This window comes from Plectropomus leopardus, chromosome 21, assembly GCF_008729295.1.
Source record: "Plectropomus leopardus isolate mb chromosome 21, YSFRI_Pleo_2.0, whole genome shotgun sequence".
Classification (NCBI taxonomy): Eukaryota; Metazoa; Chordata; class Actinopteri; order Perciformes; family Serranidae; genus Plectropomus; species Plectropomus leopardus.
The window spans coordinates 8,717,492-8,739,020 of record NC_056483.1 but is presented as its reverse complement, the minus strand read 5'-3'; the positions used below and the strand labels follow the sequence as shown (position 1 = coordinate 8,739,020).

Genomic DNA, 21,529 nt, shown 5'->3' with positions numbered 1-21,529 from the left:
TGTTAATGAGAGAAATTACTAATCACCACAGCTTTACTATGCTGGATAAAAATAAACCAAGACTGAAAGAGAATTATAATTATAAGGCGACTAAACACACCTCTATGGACATAGCTCTGTTTTTGCTCTTGTCCTGACTGTTCTGGAGCTCCTCTATGACAAGGCCCTGGGTGGCAGTGCCGTTGCCATTATTCACTGAGTTCCCTTGTGTCTTCTTATGGCGGGCAGGACTCGGCGGATCCGAGGCAGCCCCCTTGGGAGATTCCCGGCCCTGACTCTTGCTCAGGTTGGGACTGGGGACGTGAGAAGGGCTGGGGGTGAGCGGTGGACTGGGCTGGGCTGTCAAGGCTGCGGACTGCTGGGACTGCTGCATGTGGACCGGAGAGCTCTGGACATGATGGATGACCACCGGAGAGGATGGCATCACTTCAGATTTGATGGTGGAGCTCTGGGGCTCCAGTGGGGCTGATGTGGAGCCGGGCTGGACTGATGCTTCTGCTGGGGCTTCTGCTGCTGCTGCTGCTGAAGGGCTGTTGTCCACTGGGACATTAGTAGAAGGATCTGGTCCTTTCTGAGGGCCCTCGGTGGCACATCTGCACAGAGGAGGGAAACAGTATGTAATGTCATGTGAAAACATCTTCAAATGTTTGCTTGCTCAAAACTTGTTATTACTACAGGGTTCCCACACATTTTCATGAACAAAATACTTTCCATGACTTTTTTAATGACCTGTGATTAAATTTCCATTTGCAAAAGCATGCAATTCACTGTGTATATGGCACTTGCTGGACCTATTATGATACTTACTCTACACAAAGGCAGGAAGACTTCCAATAACAAATGCCAACACACTATTTCACACATACATGTAATCTGTCATAAAGGGGAAGGCTTGGCCAGTATTAGACATGGAAAATGAAAAACGGTGTGTTTTCCTTTTAAATCAAGCAAAAAAATCAAGCATCTTGTGGTGCCACTATTGCGCACTGACATATCCATAAATGATATATTGTGTGGCCCTAAGCTGACACATATTAGAGCTATGTTGTGTCAACAGCTAATTTAGAGACAATAAATTCACCTTTATGTTTCATTTTGTGGAAGGTTATTCCCAGAAGATAACTGTGACAATTAATTTCATTATACATGACAAAATTGTATAACATTTTCAAAACCTTCAATGATTTTTACCAATTTCATAATTTTTCCAGGCCTGGAAAATGCTATCACGAAATCCCACGACCCTGTTACTAAACTGAAAGTTTACATTTTATTTTATTAATTCTGACAATAAGGGGTAAAAACACCACCAAAAGCTATGATTCAATGTCTCATGGTGACTCTCAGTGTTTGGTGACTGTTTTGGGTAAAAGACGAGAGTCATGGAGGGAGACACAAAGAACAGTCAAGAGTGAACTTGGTATCTGTGACATATTAAAATGGAAATGGGGTGCCACAGTGTCCACCGTATTAATTCACTTATCGGTTCAGTGAAGGCAATGGAAGTAAATCAAGATGGACGCCACACTTGTCTGTCCACACTGAATGACCTCTTCGATAGGATGAAGGCAGGCCTGCCAGTGTAATCAAATGGTACGATCTCGCACATCACAGGCCCCTGTGAGGGGCTCCGCAGAGTGCTTTTTGTTTTCATCTTAAATTCCCTCTCTCGCTCCAGCACCTCTTCTCCTGATCCCCACTTTATCTCCACTGACATTTATTCCTCATCTTTCCTCTACCTTCTCAGACTGCTGAGTGTGTCCGTCAGGCTCTTGACCCTTTTCAGCATGCTGTCCAGTTTATGAGGCTCCTCCTTCAAAAACTTGACAGCTTCCACCTCCACCCGCAGCACTGACCGCATTCTGGTTTGTAGGGCCGGGAACTCTCCTGAGGAGACACACACAGAGACATGCACACTTTTTGCAAACAGCTATTGTTTTAGGATAACCAGTGTTTAAATGTGTGACTGAAGAAGTTTTATATTATCTCTACCTGCATATTATTTCTTATAGTGTGTAAAAGCTGCAGAATAACATTTAGACTGTCATGACACTACAACTCCTCAGTGAAACTCATATTAATAGTGTTCATCGATGACCGGCCATAGCTATAACATGAAATAAATATCACCCGTGAAAAAAGTTATTCAGATATACCTTTAACCCTTTAAAACCTTAGCAAATTGGCTTGATTTTTAAAAAAAATATGGGAAGATGGCTGTGAGAAATAAAAGAAGAAATTACCCAGAAATTAGCAATGAATTAGTGAATAGTACAAGAAAAATACCTTAAATTAGAATTAGTTAAAAACAAATTAAAGCAAAAAAAAAAAAAAAAAAAACAAAATAAAGAAAAAAAAGCAAGGAAATTACCTGAAAAAGCGCTGAAAAAATACAATAATTCTGCATCATAATTTTAAATGTTTAATAATAATAAATATAAATACAGTTTTTCCCTAGCTTTTTTCGTTTGTGTTCTTGTTGCAGAGGGGCTTCTGACTATGGACACACAAAAATTTGAAAATGCTAATTGCCCTGACAGTACAATTATGGTTTTATATGAAAGATTTTGTTTGTCTGGAAAGGAAGAAACAAAGATCATATCATCAGTCAACCAGTTGGTTGGCTGATATGTCTGAGCAATAATTTAATATCAAAGTACTTCATCAAATTTTTAGGAGACGTAATACGATCTGTTTCCGACACCGTTCTCCAAAATACATAATTAAAAACTCACAACACTAGTAACTAAAATCCTTGTTATACACATGTCCACAATTCCACCACTTGTATTCCATAATAGTGGAACCTATTTTAGTGCTTTGAACATCAGTTAAACTATTTTACCACATCTTAACGGATATTTATGCGACATCTCGTGATATATACTGATATTGGAAAATAGCCCACAGAATTACAGCTCTCATCATTACCCAGCCTCACGTCCAATATTTAACAAGTAGCAAAAATGCTACACACAATATTGTATGCAGTAATGAGAATATTGTCTGTTGTCTTACCTTTGAGCCCTGCCAGAGATTCTCCCACCTTCCTCAGAGTCACCGCTCCCTCCTCCACGTCCTTCAGGGTCACTACTCTGTGTGTCGCTGCTGAGTCTTTCTGCAGAGAGCCGACATACTGCTCCAGCTCACTGCAGAGGAAAACAAAATGCTCAACAGAGAGGACAAAACATTTCGAGTTGAGAGTAATAATCCGGTATTCTAACAACAATTCAGTCAGTAAACAGAATATTGAGCACATTTGGTATATTCAACAACAGAAATGAAAAATGAGTGGAAACTCGTGATTAAATGTTTCAATTTATATATGTTATTCAACTTCAGGGTCTATTTTTCTTTAATTCTGGCATGTACCTAGTTAGGCAATATTTAATGAAGAGAGAGACTTTTTCCACTACTAACTGCATGTTTTTTACTCTTAGCGGACACCAGGGGGCAGGACAAAATCATTTATCTGAAAGATCATACAGTGATAGTGATTGGGCAAAGGTGAGAGCTAACTTTTGGACATGATCCATAGAAAAAGAAGAAATTAGATCATATGTAAAGTATGTACAAGGCTTAACACTGTCAAAACACAACACCTGGCACTGCACTTTCCAGTTTACATCAGAATGCTTTGTCTAGATAGTCATCAAAACCACAAATGTTTACACTTTCAGTGAGAGCTTGTTTGTATGAGAGCACTTCCTCACATAGAAAACGCAGCACGCTGCTTCACAGCCACATCAGTGCTCGGAAAAAATGGCTCCTCCGCAGGGAAATGTGCCGAATGATAACATTGTGTGCCGTGTTGGATTGCATGAGAGGGACTAAAATGGTGTTTCATTGTGGCCAGGTACCCCTGAGAAACTCTTTTATAGAACTCCCCTAAAGGGAATGGGAGAGGTAATAACGAGACAGTGTGTTAAATGCCCTGCTATGCCAAGGCCTGTTGGTAATGGGAATGACAATGGGAAATTCCAGCTGAGGACAAAAGAAACAGATTTCACGTTTTTAATCGAGCCTCCCACAGACAAAAACAGATACAATACGTCTCCATAATGTACATCTCTGTGTTTCAGAGTATAAGAGGCAGCCTTGCTCATAAATTGTTGATTCTTTTATGCTGTGTCAGTTTATGAGCTTATTGAAAATTATGTCAATATGAGAGTTAAGGGAAAAGGTGCCTTAAACGTAACACCTTACAATTATTACACAAGTATTCTCTTGCTACGTAAATGTCGACATGAAGTCATCATGTCGGCGTGATGATTATATTCTAAACCAGATTATTGTTGTATAGCATTTTTACAACTTTCATAGATCAAATTCACTAACTATGTAGCTATAAGCAATGTACGAAAACAACTAATGCAACTGGTACGTTTTAATAAAATCACTATGGTTTATACACAATCTAGTGACATGTTTGGGGTCAAATCAACATTAAATTGGTTGCTTGAGTGAAGTCTTGATTTGCCATGAAAACTATATTTAATGTCCCATTTTAGCTGTATTACAACCGCAGCTCACACTGTTACAATTAAGATTATATATATATATATATATATATATATATATATATATATATATATATCAGTATTTTTAAATCTCCTCAAAAGCAGTATTTTTAAATCTCCTCAAAAGCACTTCAGAGATGCTAGGACTGGGAGACAGAACCCATCATTACTATTTTTCCCCAAATTTCCTCTTTAATGTGACAATATTGTAGGAATCAGTATTAGTACTTTGAAAAAATATTAACACAATTCCATTTTTGATCAATAATCATTAGTAAACTAAGTGGATAAAGGCAAGTATTAAAACAAGTAGGGCTGTCTGATAAGTTGAAAAAAGTACATCAATTTATGGTAGTGTCCCATTTTATGTCAACATCATTAAACTGTCCACTGACAATGACAAACCATCTTTTCAGAAAGTCCTAATTTGTATTTAGGCTATTTCAAGTATTCCTGTCCTTAGACTATGACCAAACTATTTCATGTAGTCCAACTTTGATAATTTAAAGTGCTGAGTCTTCTTGTAGCCACAGAGGTGCAAAATGATACAAAATGTGCCCTTTTTGGTCTCAATAGATTAAATTCTTCTCTTGAGAGGGCAGTGGTTTTCACACCACATTCTCCCACTGGTCTTAAAGCCAAGCAACCCTAATTACCAAGCCTTATTTAAAGTGCCAGCAGCCGTGGTTTGCTGACTCATACCTGGCTGAATACCAAGGGTAACAGAGAGCTTAATCCACTGACTTCCGTCCGTTCACTTCTCAGTCTCCATGAGCTGATATCGCTGTGTTTATGGCAGCACATGTTAACCACTGTTTAGCAAGACAACACTGTTGACCTTGCCTGTAAACATCTAAATAAGAAAGATTCAATACTGCTCCCCATTGGCAAGTGAGTGAATTAACACAAGAGCAGGGCAGTTCCTCCACAGCTGGATCCATTGTTCTCGTCGGCTGTCTCTGAGAGGCAGGCACTGCTTGCCTGTATAAACCTGTGAGCTATAATTTAGAGGGCGTTGGCTCGTCAAAGAGTTTAGGAGTGAATAACCCAGGTAAGCTGATAAAAATGAAGCCTTTTGGGGATTTCCTATAAATGGAAACACCTTGACTGGAGCCGCATGGGTGTGCACTAAATCATCTCTAATACTAACAACAATAAACATTCAGTAATGAATACAAACAACCTTATCTAACCATTTCAGACTATATAAAAACACAGCACCTGTTATGGAAGTGAATTTTGAGCAGCCTTACCCGAGTTGTGTAAGGACACGCTCCTCTAGACCCAAGTACTTGTGCCTGTCCTCTTCTACCAGAGCTCTCTGCCTCTGCACGGGGTCCTCCACACCCCGCATGGCCTCTGCGAGTTTTACACTGATTTCCTGCTCTGCCCGCTTCAGCTGGACTCGTAATGCCTCCTGATTCTGGAGCTGAGGGGATGCACACAGTGGGAATGAGATATTAGATGACCCGAACTAGCAGGCCAGCACAAAAAGCTGTAGTGGATACCAACACACTTGAAATTAATTAAAAGGGGAAAGCGTTCTTGCCTGCAGCTGTCTCATCTGATGGAGTTGCATCCTGAGGTCAGAAACATTCTTTCTGAACTGCAGGAGGTTGACTTTGAGAGGAACTGGGCCCTTATCTGATGGGGCTGCGCTGCTCTTGGGTGCCATGACTGGTGAACCACCTGTATTAGTGGGAAAAAAGTTACAACTTGAAAAATGCAACTAAACAATACAGTAGAAATAGCACTAAAACTGTTGAACAGATACATAAATGTATAAAATTCTTCCCTCAGGGGGAGCAGACAGAGTTGTTCTTTTCCAAACCCTCACACCGTCATACTGTCTGACTTCTCTTGACAAATTATTGGTTATTATTGGTTGCCTGTACATGTCTGTAAAACACATTTTCCCTGGCAACACACTGCTCTGACTTAATGTTCCCTAATGTTTGATTGCCTGAACTCTCCCTCTGTGGTTGTCTTTCCCCCTGCACAATAAGCACACATTTACTGGCACGCATATTGTTGGCTGCACCTCTGAAATGTCTGTCAGCTGATTTCAGCATTTCAGTCACCGCTAGAGACAGAGAAGAGGTTGAAACCATGGAAACCAAGGGAGGTAATATTTGTGGTTTGGGTGAGCAGCCCTAAATGGCCAACAACAATAGGAATTTAATTCCATGCTTTCAAAAATGCCGGTTTGAGCTTTGACTCTAATGACGTTTTTATATTTTCATTGCACATCTAAAAACAGAGGCTGGTCATTCGAGGGAGTGCATTTAATATCAGTTAAATGTTCTGCATACTACAGCCAAAGCATTAATATAGCAGGAATGAGTGTTTCTTGTGTAAAAATATAGTGGAGTAATTGCTTCTTGAGCGCTGCCTCTCTCTGTCTTGTAATCAGAGCATCTCTGTTTATTATTGTAGAAGTCCAGCCATGTGTGCATGTTAGAGCACAAGTCCCTGTGAGTGTTTCTCAAACCCCTGAGAACAGCACATTTATTATACAATTTATTTTATGAGTGAATTTACACACATTTCAAAAATTTATTTTTTTTAAAGCCAATGTGCTCTAAATGTCAAATACAGCTCCTGAAATAAATTGTTCAAATCCACATCTCCTTGGAGTGGGTTGAATTGAAGACTTTAACATTAAAAAGTTTACGTTTAAATTTCATTTTTGAATGCTGTAAGCACCACAAATGAAATTCCATTTAACTCCATTATATTGGCTTAGAAGCAGAAATATCGCAGACAAATATCTCAAAGTGTGGGCAAATAAAACCAAAACTATGCTTGGCTAGGCACCACCAGAGGTAAGTTATAAAATATTTGTTTTGTAATTTGGAAGAACCAATCATTTTACCTCAGAAACATGAGGTCCATTAAAGAGAGTAGTGTCCCTGCCTGCGAGTTATGCAACAGGTCAGGGAATGTTCACAGTGCACTCTAAGCTCCCTCGACACAGAAACTCACCCTCTGCCGGGGCAGTAAAAGAAAAACCTTTTGTCTTCCTAATCCCAAAACTCCATTCACAACATATTCCTTACTTACTACTTAACAGCTGCCTGGACCTGAATTACAGGTTACAATGTACACTGCTGCTTGTGTTTGGGGCCTTGGGGACAAGATGTCCATCAAAAGAAGTGCAGGCTGTGTAGTGACAATGAAGAAGCATTTGTGGAATTGCCAAAAAAAGTGCAGCTAAATTCTCATGTTTGACGCAGAGGCAGTCTGACGAGATCAAAGCCCACACTGAAACTTTTCTGCTGTTTTGGAGGTTCGCTCAAGCACAACATGACAACTAAATCCCTCTGAAAGCTTCACATGAAATGCGTCACAAGACATGAGATTAGCTCTCAAGATACATGAATAGTGTTGTGTTTTCTGCCACTGGTGAGGTTGCAGATCTTTTTTTATCCATCAGAGATCTGGCCACAAACTGCTGCAGAGCTGAGATCGAATCGCTGTATCATCTTGGCAGGCTTGAGAAGTAATAGCATCTTGTTTTAAGTAGTGCTTTGAGGAGCTTGTGTTAGCTCTCGTCTCTTATCTCCTATTAAACTGGATGTACGGGGGAAAGGAGTGTAGGGAAATATGAACCAATGACAAGCAAAGAAGCCTGACTTTGTTTTCCCTCCCTCCAGCACTGCTCATTGCAGACTGTTGACTGACACTGATGTGTGGGCTTGTCTGCACAAGACATTGCGGCGCTAAAACTCTTTAGAGAGAAAAAAAAAGTTAATGAAATAGAGCAGAATAACAATGGCTATGGTTACACCATTATTCCCCTACTATTCCTAATGTGGCAGAATTTGACATTTGATGTGGGTCATATAAACAGCATATTCTGTTTAGATATTCCAAACAAGGCAGTTTACAAAATTTGGCTTTTTCCAAATCAGACGTGGGATATTCAGGTATCATTTGGGTTTTAACGGCATTATTTGGACATGTATACAGTGAATTCAGTGTATGCATCTAAATTTGGGTTTTTACTGCAGTTTGCGACACACAGCCTGTAATCTGTTTATGGTCGGCTCTGTGTTGTCATGGACACATGTACACGAACCAACTTGCAAACAGTTGGTAATACTGGGGTAGAGATGCATGCAGAAAAGCCAACATTTCTGGTTAGAAGAAGAAACACACCTGCTTTCAAACATTACAAAGGCCCTGCATGTCAACAGGTTTTTAAGAAGATGGTTGAAGGAATGAAAGAGGGAAACTGTGTTTGCACTCATAGGAAACTGTGAAAAAAATCCTACATTGATGCAAAGAAGCAAAATCACAAGTGGCTCCAACTGTTTGACTTTTCCATCTTTTGATGCGATAAACAACAGGGCATATTAACCAGAGTATGCACGGCTGCGGTAAACAGGATACACTTTCATTAGCCATGTAAATAGCTTAGCAGGAATAGTGTCTTTTTTGGAATAAGGGCAAAAACTGGACTATTTTGTGCATTTAAACATACTCACTGATACTAACCTGAGCTATGTGCACTGTGGGCTGGAGATGATGTCTTCGGTGGTCTCTCACTGTATCCAGAGAAAAAATTATTAGAGCAGGATTTGGTTGTGAAAATAATCAACATTTGGGGCACTTAAGATATTCAGGTTTGTATTAGTAAGAACAAACACAGCGCAACAAGGTATGATGGGAAAGACTGACAAACCAGAGAGGTTAAAATGATGTTAATGATGTTAACAAGCTTCATCAGTGTTCAACATAGCATAAAACATACAAATTCACTGCAGTCACAGACCTTTAAGACTTAAACTGTCAAGCAAACATTAACACAAGGTCTCCACAGAAAAGATCGAAATGCAAAGAGTTGAAATGCAGCCACATAAATCATACACAGTGGCCATTTAGCTAGAGAGCAAGTGACTTCAATATCAAAGTCAAATCTATTTCCTCTTTACCAGATGCTATTTAACCTGCGTTAAGGGTTCGATATGGCTATTATAAAGGGGATACTTTATCTTTTCGGCTCTGGCTGGATAGTCAGGCTTTTCACTTGAAACTCCATTTCCCCTGATGCCTCGCTCTTTCCTGTATTATGATTGCTTACCTTAGTAGCTCCTTGGTGCCACTAGAGTTTGGCTCCTTTAAAAGTGCATGCTGAACAAGACCAGTCAAGCTGGCAATCTGTTGCTCCATAGCCTTCATTCGCACTCTGCAGAAACATCAGAAAATTCTACTTTCAACACGGAGGCCTATTGGATATTATAGCTGCCACGAGAGCAAATATTAGCTCAGAATGGAAACGGGGAGACTGTAACAGAATAATCAATTGTTTTTAATTACCTGTCCATGAATTATTTTGTTATTTCACTGGATTGTACAGTGGGGAATATTTTTTGCAACTGATTTGCAATTATGTCCTAAGTTATTATTGACTTTGGTCCAAAATAAAAAAGTTTCTGAATTACAACAGTGCAACAACACTTGACTCAGTCTTCCCACAAAAAAATAAAAATAAAACTTGAGTTCAAATGGGATAAACAAGATGGACGACTCAAGAAAGCAGAAAGGGAACGGAGGGTGTTCAAGTTGTATTGTTTTTTAAATAAAACAAGAGGGTGTCACAAGTGGTGGCCGCTCAGAAGAGAATAAAAGGACAATCTCTGCCTCAAGAAAAGCCAAACACCAGAGGAGTGAATAGGGGGACCTTACACTGAGATTGCTTGGTAAGCCTTGAGGTTGGAAAAGAGAACAACTTTTGTTTCAGATGTGATCATTTATCTTGAGGAAGGATACGGGGTCAGCTGAGGACACAGTGAGGGACACGGGGTGGTTTTAGCTGTGCTACAGACAATAGACAGACACAAGGTCTATGCAGACATGGGGCCAAGTCATTGTTTTGCAAGTCACAGGTAAGTATCAATTATTTGCACTGAAGCTCAGAGTAAAGTCCAATGTCAAGACTGTCAAGTCCCAGGTCCTAAACTTAAAGTTTTGAGTCCTAAACAAGTCGTAATGTGATTGATTGAATGCTGTCAGAATGATAGACTGATGCAAACTTAGTAGATCTGTGGACTTAAGAGCCGACTTGCTGGAATGAACAGCATTAATGTTAGCCGATTCACGAAATAAAGGTGTATTTAAATAACATAGGCTACTTTTAAAATCCTAAGACATAAGATTTAATTCCAGGTGAAGTTACAAGTCATTGCTTTGAAGTCCAAGTTGAGTTGCAAATACTAAGCTTTGAGTTTCGAGTCCTAAGCAATTCCTGCTGCCCTCTTAAACAAATGTAGTGCAATTTCAACACCAGAAACATTTACAAAAAACATGACTGCTTTATAAAATCTGCATATATTTGTTAAAAGAAAGTTTCTTAAAAGTTACTTAGATATTAGGCTAATGTAGCTCAGCATTAGCTCGCAACCTGTGTTAACATTAGCCTCAACTTTGTGCAACTTCAAATATGCATGGTTTGCATACTGCGATTCATTTTTTTGTTGGCTGCCTGTGCATGAACGAAGTTAACATAATCATATATTATTGATATCCCTTTTTCTAACTGGCGCTCAGTAACTAAGTTCTTATGGTTCTCTCCTGCAAGTTGATTGGATGCTGCTGGATTGGTCTATGGGTCTATGTGAACACAACAGTGCCAAACCTCAGTGTCATACAGCATATTTCAATAGGATAAATTCTATGACAGCTAGAGAGCACTGAGTGTTGGGACAATGTTTATTTTGAAAGTTAAGCACTGTACTTTGACCATTCAAATTCCAACACTCTTTTCCCAGGGCATTTCTAATGGGGGTTTTGGGCTGCCCAGGTGGTCTAGCCTGATATGTTTGACTGATTGGGCCATTTTAAATACTTATTCAACCTGGTCAATATTTTCTTTGGTTTTTCTAGGTACGCACATAGCCTCTGTAACCTCCTTTAGTGAAACCACGTTTGTCTGGCTAAGTGGCAAGCATCCCTCTTTCTATGTTTATGTGCTCTCAGTCTGAGTGGACAAACCTAAACCAGGTACCAAAATGTCTGCTGGATTATCCCCACTGAATAGACTCTGCAGAGGATTTGTTGTTAGAACAATACTCGCAGAATAACAGAAAAAATATACAGTGGCTTAGTGGGGTATCCAGATACTATACGGTTTCAATGATGGTAGCTCTGTGTGGGTCTACACGCTGTAATAATCAACACTGTGAGCTCCAAAGTTTGAATAGAGACTGTGAAAACAATGGTCACATAAGCAGAACTGGTTATACACACAAACCAAAGTTATGCATAATCATGTGCATTAGTCTGCTTTTCTTAATTTGCAGATCTTGATGCTCAAGACAGTGACACGGTGGGTTATATTCTTGCTTTCAGTCATGGTGAAATGATGAAACGGTCAGAGCCAGGGATTGACAATCAGCAGCTCATGGTTAGGGTGAAACTGGGATGCAGAGTTAGTCCATGCTCCCATGCAATATCATATTTTGATGTCATATTTTATGACAGTTTCACCACTGTATCTAACATTCGGTCCCCTTGTGCTTACCGTGTCTGATGATCAGTGGCAGCTGGGATGGGCCCCTGCAGGTGTCCCTGGAGGTCTGAAACTACAGGTGATCCCATGTTGTTCCGTGGCTTGGTCCCTGCCACTTCCTCCTTCCTGAAGGACTGGCGCACAGGTGAGCTTCTCTCCATGGGAACGCCATGGGGTGGCACACCATGAGGGGGACCGCCATGTGGAGGCCCGCCATGGATGTCAATCATCCGTACCTCAGCCATCCGGTGAGGGGATGGCGGAGGGGTCTTGGATCCCAAAGTAGGCAGCTGGCTGTTTCTGGACTTCTGCCTGTACAGCGAGGGATGATCCATAGAGTCTGTGGGACTCGGCCCGCCGTAAGAGCTCGTGGATCGGATGGAGGCACGGTGAAATCCCCCTATGCCATGATCTGGACCATCAAGCCCAGCATTGGGATGTGGCCCGTGGGCAGTAGCCATGCCCATTCTTCCCTCTTGGAGCAAATATGGGTCAGCATATAACCCCTCATTTCCCCTGGATAGAGTGTGGCTTTTACCGCCCATGTCCCCATCTGGCTTAACATCCCGCCTCTCCAAGATGGCGCTGGGACAGGGTGAGATAGAGCGGGCCGGAGGGTTGGCATTAGACAACCGGTCCCTTGGGATAGTGGCGTTGGCAGGTGCAGAGCCCTGCCGTGGGCCAAATGGGATTCTGGAGGGGGACGGGGGCATGGAGTGGGGAGTCGGGGGAAGTGCTCCCTGCATTGGGTGGTGTGGTGGGGGACCCATAGGGGGCTGTCTCAGAGGGTGCGGCCCATCGCGAGTGCCATGCACCATCTCACTGTGCATCTGTAAAAAAGCAAAAAATCATAGGTATTTTATTATGCGCTAACAAACATAAAAACTGGTTACTACTTCACATAATTCATAAAAAGTTAAAACAAGCTGAGTTTCAAGATTGGTCAGTAAAACAGACTGCATACTTCTGCCCGCTTGAGAGCTTCAGCTACTGTTTATTTTGTATATATCCTGTATTTCTGGACTGAAGTGCCCTTGAAACAAAAACATTCAGCTAACTCAGTTTACACTGTTGCTTTTCAAAGAAAACAGACTGTCAGCAGTTTCTCCAGAAGCAGAAAATAGTTACTCGCAATGCTACTATCCCCTGGTACACAGAGCAGCATTTCATTCAAAGTCCTCAGTGTTACACCCACAGGCTTCTATAAAACAATATTACTACGCATAAAGATTATTTCTTGGATGAGAAGTCTGTAGTTTTAAGGCGAACTGAATTACTTTTTTCAACTTTAAACAAATCTGTGAATGCTCTCCTGGAGGTAAAACTGGGGCCTCCTTAAAAGAATTTACATGTGTACCTCTGGGGCTAGAAGATGGTTAATTTTCAACAAGACCTGTCTAGCATAGTCTGTTTAAACAGCCAGCTAATCCGAGCCCGACCACCCATAAAGGACCCTTGAAGGCTAACATACAATAAACCTGATATAACAAGAGCGGCTTTCCAGGTTAACAGAAAATACATGAGGGCGGAGGCTGTAGGTGGTAAAACTACGAGCAAAGAGGTGAAAGTCTTGCAGGAACACAGTTGAAGTAGAGGGAAATCTGGTTAATGTGGTGAGCCACATGCTGTGTGAAGTACGACAAGTTTCAATTGTCTTATCACATTTCTTGACAGCTTTGTCAAATCTCTGCATAACTTCCTTGACCTCCATGTTGACGGCTTACTTAAAGCGAGACTGTAACACATTCCTTCTTTTACAATTAAAGAGTTGAAGCCAAGCAGAAAAACAAATGTTTTCACAATTTAATAAACTTATGCCACACTGTCCACAGGTAGTTATTGACATTGAGCTTTATGAGCATACCACTAGGGCTGTAAGGCTGTCTGCTTCCAGATTTAAAAGCAATCCAACACACTGGCTTAGATGTAAACTTTCTCTTACATTACGAGAACAGCCTATCAAATTGGATCTCTAAAAACTTTTGAGGTAAGGAATTTGCCATGCAATTGCTGAATCTGTCTTCATTTTAGATCAACAATGGTAAATTTAAAATGTTTTTCAGGCGTTTCCAGAGGCGAGTCAAACCAGACAGACACAGATTTGCATAAAGTAGACTAAATTCAACTTTATGCAAATGAAGGGCAGATGCCCCGTCTCTTGAAACTCAACGCTACTACTACCAGAATGCATTGCATTACATAAACAATGAATAGGAAATGTGTAAATTACAGACCCTGATGACACATACAATTAGAGATTTTGTTGCTGTAATAGCTTGTTGTACCTAACGGTAGCTAACATTTTATAATTTACCATAATCCTACTAGTCACTTGTGGCCACAAACAAAGTCACATTGTCTGGCTGTTACAGGTATATTGTGGCCATAGACTGGTTTGAGTCAAAACTTTCAAAACTGAGATATAAATATGTACATGTTTTCTATAATCACCTGAAAAGTTACATTGTCTTGCTATCACCAATGTATCATGGGCGTAGACTTGTTTGAGTCAAAAACTTGTGAATTCATAAAGGCAGAATGACTGCAATATCCCAGGTTTATTTCAAGCTTTAGTTCATTTTCCATAGAAGTAAACATTTCCCTGTGCTAGCTAGGGCGACTGAAATATAGTGTGTAAACAGTGATATAACCTGTGGATATGTGATCTGCTGCCGGGTATGATAACACTGAGCTGAGCAGCGTCGCATGCAGGGCCCAATCCAATTCATCTCTCTTCCTGTCTAACCCTCTATTGCTGTCAAACAAACAAGCAATTGTTCCTTCAAGGTATGACTCATGGGTTACACCTACATAAGAAGACAAGTCGAAACCTTGTGCAAAGTTCTTTCACAAACTTCAGGTACAGTTTGTGGCACTGTGCTCTTTCTGTGTTGCCTTTATTTATTTTGTTAAGCGCTGATACAGATTAATATAGCTACGAGAACAATACAGTGGGTGTGAAATAGGTGTGAGTGTGAGTGCGTGTGTGTGTGAACTGGATACCAACAACTGCTCAAAGTGTACAGTAACAAAGGGTTCAGGCTTGGCTGTGATAACAAAGGGGAAAAAAGAAACTTGCTGGCAGTGAAAACACACACAGCTCATAAATATGGCAGCAACAAGTCTGACCAGGCAACAAAACATATAATAGGAAATCTAAGCTGCACAGAGCCCCTGCAGACCGTCATCAAACCCTAATGACTATCCGAGGTGCCTACATGTATAAAAAGAGAAGTTGCCCTATTGTGCAGGAATTTCTCTGGAGCCTTAGACAACACCTCTGACTGCTTTACCAATCCCAGCACAGCCTCATAGGAACAATTTGGGCCAAAAGGCACCACTTGTCAATCCACAAACAGATGTTACACCTTTGGAAGACTGACCGTTCTTAAAATAACCTCACAATACACTGACTTAATAAAGACAGTCTGTATTTGTCTGTACATTTCTGCACTGAGACAAAACAGAGGAGCAAAGAGTTTGAAAATAAACATGAGACCATATGAGGCCGTGTTGAGAAACATTTGGTTTGAGTTTGACTCTCTCTTTGTTTCACCATGCTCTTAAGCTCCCAATAATGAGGGCAGCATGTCTGGTAGGAGCGCACAAAGTCGCCTGGATCTCCTGCCATGTTGGGGATGGAAAGGGTCCCCAAGCTGACTCACAGACTGCAGTTAGTATGTTAACATTTAAAGGTTTGAAAACTGAGCAAATTGGCTTTATTTCTTTAAAAAACATGGGAAAAAAACAATGAGCACCTTGATAAGAAATGACCACAATATTAGCAAAAACACAATAAAAAATAATAAAAAAGTACAAGAGAATACCTGAAAATTAGCACACAAAGGGAGAAAGATAAAGAAAAATGAAAGTATAAAAACAAAAACAAACAATCTGCGGGGAAATTTCTTTCCAAATTCCCCCTTGCCTTTTTCCCCATGTCTTCAAAAAAAAGAAAGAAAAAGAAATCAAGCCAATTTGCTCAGGTTTCAAAGGGTTAAATAGCTGGTTATATTGCTGTATATATAGTACTATGCTGCTGTGTACATAATGGTGTTGAAAAGAAGATGGGAGCTCCCTGTTAATTATAATAACTGTGTGTAAAAACCGGAAAAATAAACACTAAAATTAGGTGGGTTGCCCTAAAGAGAACAGATCAGAGGTTAGCCAATAACTAAACCGTCTGTTTACCAAATATCTCCTCCAGCAATGTGTACATAACATCCCTTCTGACAGCCACTATTGACTATATGAGTACAAAGCACTACTTTAGGCAAAACCCCTTACACGATTACTGATAAATATTTCAAGCTGCTTTTTAATTCGATAAAATGTGACAAAAGATTGTATAAACGGAGGGAAACAAGTCTGTTTTCTAACAGTCTGCTGCCTGTTCAGCGTGTCAAGTTACTTATCAGTTACCGTGTACATCTGCCCACCTTAAATCAATTACTGACAGATAAGACTGTTGTTTTCATAACCAGAGACAGCTCTATTTGGCCAGAGACTTAGATCAATAGCAGAAGTAACTGCAGATGATGTGATCCGTAGCCGGGGATTCTTGCATGCGAGACAAGAGGACACTCAATAGCCCAAACAGATGTGAAGTGAACCCCCCTGAAAAAGTGTTTGAACAGGTGTACAGCTCATTAAGTTGTAGTATTTGCCCTTTTGCTTTGAGTGCCAGGGTTTCTGTTTCATTATTAAATGGTGTTGCTAAAACGTAGACAGACTTTTTTTTGTCTCTTTCATACATTCTTTAAAAGGCAAACAAAAAAATCTTCAGTCTGAGCTTTACAGCTGCCAAGACTAGAGGCACTGCTTACAACTGGAGTACACGATGTCTGTGTTTGTGTCTGAGTGTTAAAGGGATAGTTCTGTTTTTTTGAAGTGGGGTTATACAGGGTATTTATCCATAGTCAGTGTATTACATACAGAAAATGACAGCCAGCACGACGAAGGCCAACACGGAAGCTAAGCACGGCTGTGCATGGGGGTCAGCAACAAAGTGTATTTTAGCAACCTAAAAAATATTGTATTTTTTAAGATGGGTCTTTTTGGGTGAACTTTTCCCTTAAAACTTGCAAATATGTTTGTGGGGAAAGGGCAGCCATCAGAATACATATTTTTGGTTTAATGCAAATGAGATCTAACTACAGGGTTCCTACATCTTAAGGGAAGTCAAATTTAAGACTTTTTAAAACTATTTTAATGCCACTTGAAATGAAACTGAAGACCAACTTTACCAGTAGAATAAAAACATGAACTGACATGAACTATAAAGGATTAGAGAAAAGTTTGCAATAAATGTTTGTAGTAACATAAAAAACAAACACAAAAAAATGTGGTGTTTCTCACACGTGTGCTGCCTTGATTCCTGTTGCAACTTTTTGCATATAATGCACAGAGCCTCGTACACATTGCATTGTACCATGTGCAACGGTAAAGACACTTGGTTAAAGAGCCAATTATCTTCTTTAAACTCCCCTGTGTCATCAAGGGTATAATGTGTTGTTAACTCCTCTATCCTGATTTGTGTGACATTAATGAGAGTATTTGGTAAATTAGTTACAAAAAAAAGATATTACCAATTATTGAGATTTTCGGAAAAAAAAATCAAAACATAAAACTTGTACTTCCCATTTCTTAGCATTTTTAAGACTTTGAGAAGATTGATTTAAGACATTTTAAAACCAATTAAAGCTTTATTTTTAGATTAATTAATTCAATGTCTTTTGAGACTTGTTAAGGATCAGTAGGAACCCTGAACAAATTTCTTTCAAATGTTCAATCCTGTGTCATTCACTAATCTGGCTTCCACGCCCCACAACCAGCTTCGTATCTGTGTCAATTGCTGCTTGGTTAAACAGTGACAGAAGTGTTCATGACAACAATCTACTTGAGCATATCACTACGTCATGCCTGGATTTCACAATGTTTGCACAAGAGCCCTTCTAAAGTTGCCTTGCTTCTCCTCGCTTTATGTATCATCCAGCACAAGTTATATTTTTTAATCCCGCTGATTCAGCAAGTGCCAGGGTTCTTAAACAGGCAATTCTGTAAAGAAAAAAAAATGGGGATGTGAAAAGCTGTTCCACACAATTAATGTTCTTCAGCTGTGGCCAGCTTGCGACCTTTCCCAATCTTAAACTGTTTGCGCTATTAAATTCCTATTTCACTTTTTCAGTTGTATCTTTTTTTGCCATCTTTTTTTCCCCCCTCAAATGTCTTTTGTTCACTTCCCCTTGAAGGACCCCATCACAGAAAGCCAGCCGGAGCAACTCTCCTTTCATCGACGGAGAATAAAAACAGTTTCTGCTGCACCTCAAAGTCATCACGCCATCTGAACCGGGACCTCTTAAACCATCATCATGTTTGCCTCATCATTCCTTTAAACATTATCAATTTCACTTTACACTTATGTGACACATGCAGTATGTGGCAATGGAATTATAGCTAAGGTTAATGTAATTTTTCACAGTATCACATTGGGGCTGCGGCGCCACTTGGAAATCTGCGGCAGGCGGAGAGGAGCAGCGGGTTAGATAGAGGGTCAGGCGGATTAGAGAGGTGGATTTGAGGCGGAACATTTGAGGAAAGGGCTCTTTGGGGCTTTACTTTTGTTACATCAGCAGGAAACAAACATGCAGGAATCAGAACAAGAGAAAGAGATTAGGGCTGATATTGGGGGGAGAGTGAAGTAGGGAAATAGTTGAGATTTGAGTTCAATTGTCCTTTAAGCAAGCTGCATCAGAGCGTTACAGGCGAGGCCCAATCGCAGGCCCCTGAGAGAACAATATGAGACCTCCTCTAAACAGATTAAGAAGAGGCAGGGGGACATTCCTTCCCTTAACAAACAGGATGTGAGAATGAGAAGAATTGGAGGCCAGGCTTACTATTCTATCAACAAGTCTCCCCGCAGCTGCTGCTGTTAACGAGACAATCATTTTCACTGCTGTTAGCGTCGGTGTCAGTGGAGTACTCACCCTGGCATCGCCATTGGTAGGTCTCGGCCCGTGGCTGAACGCCTGTGCTGGGTCTTTGTGGTAGACCTTCAGGCAGGAGTGATCAGTGATGTTCCTGTAAGGGGAAGAAGTGTACCGGGGTAAGAAGGCAGCCCAGATATCACCGTCAGACCGTGGCCGATCCTGCCTCAGCCTGGATCTCAGTCTCTGCGTCAGCCCTGCTAAGGGCACATACCCTGACAGAGGCTCTGACAGATCTCTGTAATTTGACATTTCCTCAAAATCTAACAAAACATCGACTAATACTGTGTTGAAACGTGGCTCGACTACATAATCTGAGAGCTTTCTTTTGCTGGTCTCACTCTCTGACTACTGTGCACCCTAGTTACCTGTACCAACCTTAACGGATCACGAGACTTTTTTTTTTTTCTGTTTTTACAGCCCTGATAAAGAGTTAGTCACAAAGTACACATTGCACTCCAACAGGAACTCTGGAGAGAAAGGGGGCAAATTTGCTTATATCTTCAATAGTAATGTTTTTTTTCTTAAAAACAGCTAAAACAAAGGCTGTATACCGTCTCAGCACATAAAATCTGTTGTATTATTGATAGGACACGCTGGTGAATACCAAACCAGGAAGGCAGAAGGAAAAGGAAAAAGCAGTGAGCTCTTATATGTGTGTTTGTGTGCTTGTAAATTATACACAGTACACCATACTTTGGAAACTACTCTCTGAAAAAAGCATAAAAAGACCTCAAATAGTAAAAAAAAATAAAGACTCACATTGTTCAAACTTTCTAGAGTCAAACTTTCACCAGAGGAGAGAGGACAACAGGCAGGAATGTCATCCGAGTCTCTCAAGAGTGCTCCATAGTTTGTTTGGGTATACAGAAGACATTTTGCCAAAGGGCTTCCTCTAGAAATAACTTTTTTCCTACTAAGTTTTAACATGATGGAAAAGCGATGCGAGAAGTTTTCCTGGGCAATGACACTTCCTGTGCAGGGGGAGTTTAGACGGGAAGTTTTCAGGGAGGGGAAAAGGAAATGACCTTCAGAGGAAGACTGAAACTATGGACTATTACAAACCTTGGATGCCCTGTTAAACTTAGACTGACAAAACACAATACATGCTGTCCAAGAAGTATTCTGTGTTATACCACACACAAACATATGTTTTTACCTGACATCAGTGAGCTCGTAGTACATATTTCTCATGTCGTCTTTGACGTAGACGGCGACGCTGGGCGACTCCAACATCTTCATGGTGAGCTGCTGCGGGAAGGCACTAACAAACAGAGCTCTGACAGTGTCGATGCTGGTGATCTCATTGGGCATGCGGAACTGTTTGGTCTCGTCTCCGTACTGCAGGTACAGCACACCTGCAGAGAGGAAGAAGGGGAGCATGGTGATAAACCGGAAGTAAACTACTTTAAATTGATGAAAACATTTCCTATGACTCAGACAGGCAACTTGCATGAGTAGTGACTCATTGTTTTGTTTCTCTCGCAGATTATACTCTTAGTTTTTCAGATGCTTCAGAAATGTGGTCCTCCTGTTAGTGTCAATCTGTTAAAAGGACAGTTTGGCCTTAAATCAAAAACAGGTATTTTTTTTCTCTTACATGTGGTATATTTGAAAAATTCAACAGCAATGTCTCTTTCTGCTGGTGATAACGTTATTGGGTGGAGCTCAGTAGAAAGAAAATCAAAGTGCTCACAACAAGGTGTGTGGATTACCTTGAGTAACCTGGTTGTGACCTATGGAAAGAGAAATTGCTCTTGAATTTTTCACAGGTATTTATTTGCACTTTGAGCACCACAAGCTGAGTGCTATCTAGTTCCATTATATTGGAGAGAAAGCAGACTGCTGTATGGCCGATATTTCCAACACTCGCCAACTCACACCAACACACAACACACAACAGGTGAGAAAAGAAAAATGTGTTTTCTGATTTGGGGTTGAACCGGCCTTTTAAGTACTGATATAGCAACTGAAATTAGAGACTGATTGCTTAGCAGTGTAGGGTTACTTTTGAAATGCAACAGGTTACAGAAAGTTTGTTACACTCTCATGTGGCTGTTTCAATTACTTCATCAAAGTAATGTAACTTTTTTAAACAAAACTTAAAACAGGGCAATGACGTTTAAAAGAAACATAAGTGCATAAATGTTGCGTTGTCCAAAAATCTGCCAAAAGAAGGCAAAGATGTGAAGCATCAGAATTATTGTTTTATTCAACATGTAAACTTTATACTGAAAAGATTTTTTTTCAGATGTAACCCCTTTGTAATTACCAGCATTTAGATTAGCAACAGCAATTTATTTTTTTTTCTTAGTAACTGTTACAATTACATTTGCTTTGTCATTTAATTAATGTAACAAGTTAAATGTAACTAGTTACTCCCTAACATTGAATGTACTCAGTTAAAGTTGGTCAAAATCTGAATTTAGGCCTTTTTAAAACTTTTGATCGTTTTGGATTAAGGTAAGAAAAGAAACCAAAGCAAAAGCAGGGCTGGTCATACATAAAAA

The 21,529-nt window shown here is 40.3% G+C and overlaps 1 protein-coding gene across 9 annotated transcripts in view; it reads right to left on the bottom strand.

Annotated features, from left to right (window-relative positions):
• si:ch211-285f17.1 (sickle tail protein) overlaps positions 1-21,529 on the bottom strand; it is a 135,528-nt gene that overhangs the window by 9,078 nt on the left and 104,921 nt on the right. For 8 of the 9 annotated variants that reach the window (XM_042510691.1, XM_042510686.1, XM_042510690.1 and 5 more), the window contains 10 exons: positions 20,179-20,377; positions 19,020-19,113; positions 12,046-12,863; positions 9,607-9,711; positions 9,021-9,070; positions 6,070-6,209; positions 5,774-5,949; positions 3,019-3,149; positions 1,740-1,887; positions 101-593 (listed from right to left, as the gene is read on the bottom strand). In XM_042510691.1, coding sequence (XP_042366625.1) covers positions 101-593; positions 1,740-1,887; positions 3,019-3,149; positions 5,774-5,949; positions 6,070-6,209; positions 9,021-9,070; positions 9,607-9,711; positions 12,046-12,863; positions 19,020-19,113; positions 20,179-20,377 — 2,354 coding nt within the window. The remainder of the gene's footprint in view (positions 1-100; positions 594-1,739; positions 1,888-3,018; positions 3,150-5,773; positions 5,950-6,069; positions 6,210-9,020; positions 9,071-9,606; positions 9,712-12,045; positions 12,864-19,019; positions 19,114-20,178; positions 20,378-21,529) is intronic. The other variant, XM_042510689.1, reaches the window with a different exon arrangement.